General features: G+C 44.8%; 1 protein-coding gene across 1 annotated transcript in view; it reads right to left on the reverse strand.

The window, feature by feature from the left end:
- The window catches only part of TTL (tubulin tyrosine ligase), a 31731-nt gene extending 21938 nt beyond the window's left edge, over positions 1–9793 (reverse strand). Inside the window, exons 1-2 of the mRNA XM_045808928.2 lie at positions 9423–9793; positions 6763–6841 (exon numbers count right to left, since the gene is read on the reverse strand). Coding sequence (XP_045664884.1) covers positions 6763–6841; positions 9423–9579 — 236 coding nt within the window. The 5' untranslated portion in view covers positions 9580–9793. The remainder of the gene's footprint in view (positions 1–6762; positions 6842–9422) is intronic.
- Between the last annotated feature and the right edge of the window lie 405 nt (positions 9794–10198).

A 10198-nucleotide genomic window follows, 5' to 3' on the forward strand; every position in this document is an offset into this window, starting at 1 on the left:
GCTGGTCTTTTTATCCCACTCTTTGTTCTTGGCCTCCTTGAGCTGACCTGTAATGCACTACTGGGCAGCAACCAGCTATTACATGCAACCCTTAAGGCATGCTCCAAGGAGTTAAAAAGGAGCTTAATATCCAGGACTTTAGCTTCTTTTAAAGTGCATCTCTAAGGAAAATTAACTTGAAATAATTCTGAGACAACACTTTTTCAATATACATGTTGTGATTGAGCTAGACCCATGCAAAAAACAAAACAAAACAAAACAAAACAAAAAAAACCACCTTATTTTAGTTTTTCATTTCTTGCTTTTAGCTCAGCCTGGCTTCAATGACACATGAAGGAGGAATCTTTCTCATGGGGCACGTGACTACAGTGGTCATAACTAAACATACCTATGGCCCCCAAAATAACATAACATGACGGAAGATAAAGTCAGGCCCTGAGCAAGGCAATTAATAAACACAAGGGCCTATGAAGGGCTTCCCATTGCATCTAGAGCTTAAGGGGAAGATAAAGTCAGGCCCTGAGCAAGGCAATTAATAAACACAGGGGCCTATGAAGGGCTTCCCATTGCATCTACTCTCCAATCAGACCCCCAGTGGGGGCGACACTAGCATCCCATTTCACACAATAGCTACCAGGTCACAGATAAGTAAATTTCCAACAATCATAAAGGTAGTAAGAAACAGCCATTACGCAACCCCCAAACTCCCAGTCCTCACTCAAAACTTACTCCTAGTCCCCAGGAATCAGAGGCAGGAGGGAACTCACCCAAAGAAATCTGCAGACCTCCCTAAGCTGCATTCCAACTTCTCTCTAGAACAGAACTATTAATGTTAAGCCTGTGTTTAAGACCCACTTGCAAAAACCAGTCTATGAGCAAATGGCAGAAATAATGAAAAGAAAATTTTTTAAGATTTTATTTATTTATTTGACAGAGAGAAACAGAGAGAGAGCACAAGCAGGAGGAGTGACAGGCAGAGGGAAAAGCAGGCTACTGTTGAACAAGGAGCCCAATGTGGGGATCATGACCTGAGCCAAAGGCAGATGCTTAACTGACTGAGCCACCCAGGCATCCCGAAAATAATTTTTTTTTAAAGATTTTATTTATTTATTCAACAGAGATAGAGACAGCCAGCGAGAGAGGGAACACAAGCAGGGGGAGTGGGAGAGGAAGAAGCAGGCTCATAGCGGAAGAGCCTGATGTGGGGCTCGATCCCAGATCGCCGGGATCACGCCCTGAGCTGAAGGCAGACGCTTAACCGCTGTGCCACCCAGGCGCCCCCCGAAAATAATTTTTTAACTGAGATTTAAAATAAAGTTATTTTTAAACCAAAGGAAATAGAATGTGACAGTTACTTGAATTCAAAGGAACAAAAATCAATACATTTCTAACTCACTAAATATCCACTCTATCTACACTGGCCAATAAGGTGGCCACTACCCACACGTGGCTTCTGAGTATTTCAAATATGGCCAATGTGACACAGGAACTGACTTTTAAAACTTTGTTTAGTTTTAATGTAAAAACTAAAGTATTGTAAAATATTTTCCCATTCATCACAATTGTACTCTTTTGGTAGGATGACATTAACCACTGCATGACCTAAGATATTTTTGTGGTACTGCAGCGTGCATGTCATGCGCATGTGTTTCTAGTAGTACACATAAACACATCACTGTTCTACTCAGCGACAATAGCTTGATTCAGCTCAAGTGACTTTACCTCCCATGCGCTGATGAAACAGTACATTGTGCTTATTACGCAGACAGCACGAGCTACAATGATAGCTATGTAAATCATAATTGGTAACTAATGTGAAATGTAACTAGGTATCTAGTTAAAATCAGTATGGACAAATTTTTAAATTTAAAATAAAGGAATACTACTGAGGCCAATTTTTTTTTTTTTTTGTCAAGTTACTTGGATAGCTTTATTCCCTTTGAGTTTGTATATTATTCACATCTTCATTGCTAGGATTCCCTTATCAGCTCTTATATATTATAGCTCTTATATATACCACCAACTTCATGAACACATCCTCCAGCATATTTCTGGTGTAGAGCACACATGCATTTAGCACGGCTTTGTTAGCTAGTGTAAGACATTTCTTCTCTTAGTTTTTGGTTCTTCTTATTATTTTTTAAACAAAAATTGATGCAGAATTGAGTAAGGATGCCACAGCTAGAACTAGGACCAGAACGGTAAAAGGGGGGAGAAAAAAAGAACTGGCAGAAAGTATGTCAGAAATTTCATAATGAATGGCAATTGCAACTTGCTATAGCAGAGTAAAATGAAAAAAAGTTTGTTTGCTGTACAAAGGAGGCATTTTCAGCAAACACATAATGAATTTCATAAGCAGTTTCCTTTCAACCAGCAAACAAAACAAAACAAAAACAAAAACAAAAAAATGAGAGAGACAAACGAGAAACAAACTCTTAACTATAGAGAACAAACTGATGGTTACCCCAGGGGAGGAAGGGGGGATGGGTTAAGTAGGTGATGGGGATTAAGGAGGGCAGGTGCTGTGACGAGCACCAAGGGTTGTATGTAAGTGTTGAATTGCTAACTTATACACCTTGAAACTAATATTACACCAATGTTAACCAACTGGAATTTAAATAAAAACTTAAAAAAATAATCAGTGAAATTTGTGGCTAAAATCAAAATTAAATATCTAACAGAAAATGTTTAAACAAAATTTTAACAGGCTCTGAGCTTGTAACTTTGGTCAGTTATAAAATGGCATGGATTCTTGCACAAAAAGGAAAACAATTTTTTTTTAAAGTTTTATTTATTTTTAGAGAGAGAGTGCAAGTGTGAGAACACACGGGAGCAGGGAGGGAATCTCAAGCGGACTTCCCACTAAGCACAGAACCAACTCGGAGCTTGATCTCATAACCCTGAGATCATGACCTGAGCCAAAACCAAGAGTCGGACACACTCGGCTGACTGAGCCACTCAGACGCCCCAAAAGAAAACCATTTTAGGGGCACCTGTGTGGCTCAGTCAGTTAAGCATCTGCCTTCAGCTCAAGTCATGATCTCCGGATCCTGGAATCGAGCCCTGCATTGGGCTTCCTGCTCAAAGCAGGGTCTGCTTCTCCTTACCCCTCGACCCCCCCTCCCCCTCTCAAGCTCTCAGGCGCTCTTTCTCTCTCAAATAAATAAGTAAAATCTTAAAAAAAAAAAAAAAGAAAAAACCATTTTAGATAGAAATACAGTTAGAGGAAATATTCTGAGGAAAAGAGTAAAAAAGATATTTTACAAAAAGTGAACAATCTTTAGCTAAGTCATGAACATTGCCCAAGGAGTACAAAACCTTTCTAATAACATCAAAGACTGATTCAAAAGTAAAATAATCTTAAATATTTTTCTTCAGTTTTAGTTGAGTTCTGTGACACGAGACGTGTCCAATTAATACTTTGGGTATGTTCTGTCTCGAAGAATTTTCAAATACATGAAAAAATATTATCGAATTGCAGCCTTAAAACTATCAACCTTGTGGTATAGATATTTTTTAATCTTTTACACCCGTCAAAGAATTTCACCTATATGAGAAAATTTCTATCATGACAGTACTTCAGCTAGGATGCGTTGAAATCTGACTAACTGGGATTTTAACAGACTGATGCTTTCTTTATTGTTTCATTGTACTGTATGTTACATATTGGAAACACTTGCACTCAGTTTTCTGAAGCTCGCTCTATGAAAACTATCATGGATACAGTTGTTGAAATGCTTTAGTACATACTTGCAAGTGCTACAATGATTCCCCAGTATGGAACTGTTGAAAGAAACAGAAGACAATGGATTTAATGATACTGTGTTCTCTGCCAGCGTTCGCTGATTGAGAGATACGGGAGTTCTACAAAGATTCACTGTATTGTCAACTCCAAATCAGATTTCCTTGAAATAAAAGAAAATGCTTCCCAAACCAAGAATTAATTATTTCACTCGATAATCAAATATTAAAAAATGGCAGTGGGATTGACATTTTCTCACCAATATCTACACTGCATATGATCAAGCTAAATTTAAAGCTCCAAGGAAGGGAAAAGAAGATCTAATTTATGACCTAGCCAGACAAGCGTGAAAATTTTTGTTTCAACTTCAGAATACAAGTGAACAGTAATGATTTTACATATATTTTTTTAAGATTTTATTTATTTATTTGACAGAGAGGGAGCAAGAGAGGGAACACAAGCAGGGGAGTGGGAGAGGGAGAAGCAGGCTTCCCGCCGAGCAGGGAGCCCGATGCGGGGCTCGATCCCAGAACGCTGGGATCAGGACCTGAGGCGAAGGCAGATACTTAACGACTGAGCCACCCAGGAGCCCCTGAATTTACATATTTTTATAACATGACTCAACACGTAGATTTAACTTGACATAGCGTTATGTAAATTGGCTGCAAAAACTAAAGAAAAGTTTGAAGAACACTTTGTTGATATTGCGAAATTTAGAATTTCTTTTCAACTTATTCAATATTTCTTTTGAATCTGATATTAATACTGTGCTAAACCAAGAGTCAGCAAACTTACTTAACTTGGACATAGTTTTAAAAAGTCAAGTCAATTCTTCTAAAAATACAAACCAGTTTTGTCAATGTGCATGCAACTATTACAGGAAAATGATTTTTCATTCAGTTACTTTCCCGTAAGTTTATGTAGGAACAACTTAAGTATGTAAATCTATTTTTACAACCATAACTTTTTATGAAATCTAAATACAGGGCAAGGATTTCAGATAAAAATTTAGTGTCTGGATTAAGATGTTCCAAAAATATAAAATGCACACCAGATTTTGAAGACTCAGGATGAAAATAAAATATATGAAATATCTCATTAATTGTTTTTTATATTAATAACATGTCAAACTGATGATTTTGGATTTTCATGGTCAAATAAAATATATTAGTGAAATAAGCTGCACCTGTTTCTTTGTATTTATTTTAATGTGGCTACTAGGAAATTTAAAATTACACATGTGGCTAGCATCCTATTTCTGCTGGACAGCATCCTTTGCAATTGTTGCATTTGCTCATAAGCCCATTTGGAAAGAAATCACAAATGGAGGCTTATTTATATATACACAAGGGAGAGAAACTCCTTATGTGAATATGTAATATGTGAATATGTAATAACAAGGGGCATCTGGATGGCACTAACTACCCAAAGTTAGGGGCGCCTGGGTGGTTCAGGCAGTTAAATCGTCTGCCTTCGGCTCAGGTCATGATCTCAGGATCCTGGGACAGAGCCCCACATGGGGCTCCCTGCTCAGCGGGGAGTCTGTTTCTCCCTCTCCTCTGCCCCTCCCCCTGCTTGCACAAGCACTCTCCCTCTCTCTCCCTCTGTCAAATAAATAAATAAATAAAATCTTTTTAAAAAATGTAATAACAAGACTTTACAAAGCCTTGCTCACCTTCAGGGGTAGCTGGTGAATCACAAAAATCCATCACAGACAGAAGTGGATACATAAGTTACTGGGGCCGTGAGTGTGAACAAAAAGGGGAAAATAAGGCTATGAACACCCAACCTAGTAAATAGTTGGAGCCCAGAGAGAAATGTGAGTGGGGAAAAGAGCATTTATACTGAGTCATATCTTCCAGTGTCTGCTTCCTTAAGTGATTTGTTTGGCTACACACATATGTTCACTGGTCATTATGGAAAGAATACTGGAGACCTGTATTGGCCCCGATTTTAGGGGCACCACCCAGTTTTTCCCTACTCAAATGAAAACAATAATAGCAGTGATAGCCATAATAATAGGAAAAAGACGAGCCTTTACTTACACAGTGCGAACTATGAGACAGACATTACTCAAAATCAGTATACAAATTAACTCAATTAATTCTTACAAGCACCTGAGGTTTATTTACAGAAAAGGAAACTAAGGCACAGAGTCAAATACTCTTTACCACTGTGCTATATACTTTACATCGTCACCCTATTTAATCCTTGCAGCCACCGTACAAGGTAGATTCCATGGCTGGAGGGATGAGGAAATTTGCCCCAGCTAAGAAGAGGAAGAGCTCGGATTAAAACCCAAGCTGCTGATCCTAGATCTTTACCACCGTATAATTCTGCTTCCCTGTACCTTACGGTACCGTTCCTCTGACACCTCGCCATAACCGCACCGCTCAGAGACGGGCAGTGCAGCAGATACCGTTATACCCTGTCCGGGGGGCCTTTCTGAGGGGACCCCTGGCTGCTGTGAGGTGGCTGCTAAGAGCTTAAGTGTGCCTTTCTCCAGGGTCTAGGCCCTGCCCAGACATGTGGGGGGAGCTACATTTTCCACTTCCCCCCACCGCCACTGGCTGCCTGATACTGGAGGACAGAAGCCAGGTCCTCTTGTCTCAACTCTGAGGTACCATTAACTCCTGAGTTCCATGGAGTCAGGCTGAGGAGAGACTTCAGCTGAAACCACACCTTTGCTTGGCTTCCTCTGCTGTCTGGCCCCCCCTTGCTTCCAAGTGAGTTTCTCCCAAGAGCCTCTACCTCTTCCCCCCCAGTCAATCACCCACACAAGAAACCTAGTTTCCCGTTCTGCTTCTAGGGAGCCTCACCTAGGAGACAGAAAGGCTTTATCAAGCACAAACAGCAGTCTTAGACTGCAATCAAAGCGGCACAGACGAAGCTCCAGAACTAATATTGTTGGCTTTTCAGATAAAAGTATTTTTACCCTTAAAAAAAAAATCCCACATATTTGCTTCAGGAGGAAAGTGAAAACATTTATGTAATACATGGAAAGGATCTTAAACACTTACTTCACTAAAGAAGCCTTGCGACACAGTTTGTCAGCCCCTCTGTAGTAATTCACCAACTGCATCAGCCCAGGCTCGTGACCTATAAAGGAAAGAGGAGGCTCAGAAGGGAAAGAGGACAGGTGGGAAACGACAATGTCAGCACCAGCATGTAGGAGAAAGAACAGCTGTGTCACGCCCAGGTTTCTTTCTCTCACTTCAGGGCTGGTTGGCAGAAATGGAACAATTCCGTTGCCCCGCACCGGCACTCCCCTTCCACAGCATGGCACTGAAAACCCTCCCCCACCCCATCGTGGGTGTTAAGGTATCAGCTCTTAGGTCTGCCAAAGACCGCTGCTGCCTTGGTTTTTTCTTCTTAGGGTGGAAGGGTATTTTCTCTTTCACCTCTCTTTGTTCCCCACCACACCCTGCTCTTGGCTTAACACAGAGGCATTTAATAATCTCTGTACGATACCACTTTAACAGCTGTGCTTTGACACCCCTAACCTTGCTTTTCTACAGCCATCAAGGAAGGCAGGAGAACTATGCTACTGCTGTTCTCAAGCATGTCTACCTCCGTGAGCTTCTAGGAGAGTCACAAGAGATGAACGAAGGTAGTAGAGAAGCCATGTCTATAAAATCAGTGTGTATCCTCCACAGGGAAACTCAACTTCAGTAAATCTTATTGCATGGCCCCTCCTCTATAACATAGAGCAGAAAGGATACAAACAAAAAACAAAAGCCTCCGTTTTTGTTTAAAATCCAAACAAAATGCATTGAATTTCCAGCAACAAAAATAAAAGTAAAACCAAAGAAAGGGAGTTTGAGTAGAAGATGCCAGAGGTAAGAAGAATACATCTGAGAACAGCATATAATTAAATAAAAATATTTAGGCACTAACTAGCTCTCATTGTCTTCCTGGGGCAGATGAACCTGGCTCACACCTCAACTGCTTACCTTCTCATCTCCACGGCAGCAGCATTCCCGAGACTTTACCTGGCTCTAGAAGTCATCTCCTTGCGTTTCACACTTTAAGCAAAAACTAAATATCCCTAACAGTGAAGACATATAACCACATGGCTGTGGGATGCTGTTTTCTTTTCCATAAAATACAAATACTTACTTATCATCTGTTGCCTCTGTGGTACCTGTTTAGGATTTGGACCCTGTAAGTTTCTGCTCCTTCCCCCCTAGTCCTGAGCAGCATAGCAGTGCCAACCACCCCTGCTTCAGCCCGGGCAGAGACTTTCCACAGAGGAAAGTCAGTCAGGCAGGCAGGGAAGTGGACAGAGCAAGAAGGAGATATGTGTCTCAACTATAAGTAGTTCTTTCAGGGAAAGGTATTCCCTTTGCTGAGGGCTTCCTGGAGAGACGGGTTAACCAGAGGGACTCTCCAGGCACATTCCCTGCAGTCCCAGATTTCCGGGGGTTGGAATCAGCCCTTCCGTGGAGTCCCCATCATACATACATCCTAAATCTGCAGAACACCAGAAAGTTGTCCATGGTACCATTCCAAAGAAAAACTTTCCATAGGCTATGCTAAACACCCTTCATTCCCGAAATCACTACAACTGTACAAGCCCCCCCCCCCCCCGGGCTCTGTGGAACCTCACCAGTGGCCAGTCAGTTCCAAATGGCCTGTTTTCAATCTGCCCATTCAATCTCTCCACCCCCTGACCACACCTATTTCTAAAAACTGTGTCCTCTGCTGGACATTAAGCACCGCTATCTCCGGGTTGTCCTCCAACGCAGAGATGACTTTTCTTCATTATTGATTCTCCCCTTCTGTCTTTGGCAATTCGATTTAGCCCCCCACCCAGAAGACTTTTGGCAAGGAACATGGCTACTGTGAGAGAGGCTGCATCTCCGGGATGACTGCGCAGTGAGAAGCCACGAGACTGTTCAGGTCAATGGGATGTAAGTTGAGGTGATCTGCACAACTTCTGGATTACGTCATCTAGAAAGGAGCTGCGGGTCCTCTCCTTCCCCCTGCCCTTCCCTACACGCGGGGATGTGGATATGGACGTGGATGTAATGCCAAGCCGGCATCAACCACATGAGTGAAGGTAACTCCCTCGGGATGAACAGGGCAGAGAAGCGGGACGCAGGGTGAAGCCGGTGTCCTGTACAATCTACCTTCAACCCACCACTGTGGAAACACCAAGGAAAGGCCCAAATCAGACACCCTTCGGCTCTTCCCTGGCTCCGCTCACTTCTGAAGCTCCTGCTTTTGGAATCCAGAGGTCTTTTCCAAATCCCCAGTTTATCTGAGCCTTCGGGGAGCTGAATCCTCAGGGTTTTCAACACACGCAAGGATCCCTCCCGCGCCAACATCGGGCAGGGTGGAATCCTCAGTGCAGAAATTCGCAAGAGGACTCCAGCCTGAGCTCGTGCGGCGGCTCGGCGGGGCCTGGCCCCGCCCCAGCTCGGCCCCGCGCGATTTGGGGGCGTCGGGCCGGGGCAGTGCGGGAGCACGCGGCCGACGCCCCCCGGGCTGCAGGGACCCGCCATTGTCCGGGGACAGCCGCGGCCCGGAGTCCGATTTATGAGATGAGGAGGCATGCAAAGCGGTGTTCTCTCTGCCCGAGGAACGACGGAGAGGAAGATTTATGACCTTAAGACAAAAGCGCTGGTAATAACGGGCTGTGGGAGGAGCGGGAGGGCGCGGACGAGGAAGCGCTCACCCAGTCTCCCGAAGGGCAGCCGGTTCCTCTCGCCCAGCATCAGGTTGAACCTGGGGTTGTCGCGCCTCAGCCTCTTCCAGTGGCCGGTGGCGAGCAGCAGCCGCGAGACCTCGGCGTAGACGCTGCTGTTCTCGTCGCGCACCACGAAGGTGTACATGGCGAAGGGCCGTGCGCCCGGGCCGCCCGGGCAGCCGCCGCAGGGACCTGCCGGCCGAGGTGGCGGCTCAGCTCGGAACCTGCCCGAGCGCCCGCCGCCACGCCGGCTCCCCGAGCCACTAGGGTCCCGGTGGCGCCGCGCCCGGGCGCCCGCGCGTCAGCCCGGAGGCCGCGCCCCCTCCCCCTCCTTCGGCTCCCGGCGCGGCCCCGCCTCCGCCCCGTGATGCCGCGCGGCCGCCCCCGCCCGGGCGGGGCTGGGGGGTGTTTGCTGCGGCTCCGCAGCGCGTCTTGGGTCCGGGTGGGGGCTCCCGGGGGGCTGGCGGCTGGCCGGGGCGAGCGCAGCTTTGGCGCAGCGTTGGGAATGTGCGACCGAGGGAGACCGGAGACTGGGCGCGTCCCCGTGTCCCGGCTAGGGGGCGGTGCCAGCGGAGGATCCCCGTTCTGCGCCGCTCGCTGCGGCGTTTCCACCCCCACTGTTCCAAAGGGACGATTTATGGATAAAAATGAAACGTTCCAAGGCACAATCCTATGTCTGCGGAATGGAAATTGACAAGGCAATTCTAAAATTGATGCAGAAATGCAAAAGTCGAAGAATACCAAAAGCAATCTTGAAGAAGAAA

Source organism: Ursus americanus, chromosome 7 (genome assembly GCF_024610735.1).
Source record: "Ursus americanus isolate L20-20 chromosome 7, mUrsAme1.1.p, whole genome shotgun sequence".
Classification (NCBI taxonomy): Eukaryota; Metazoa; Chordata; class Mammalia; order Carnivora; family Ursidae; genus Ursus; species Ursus americanus.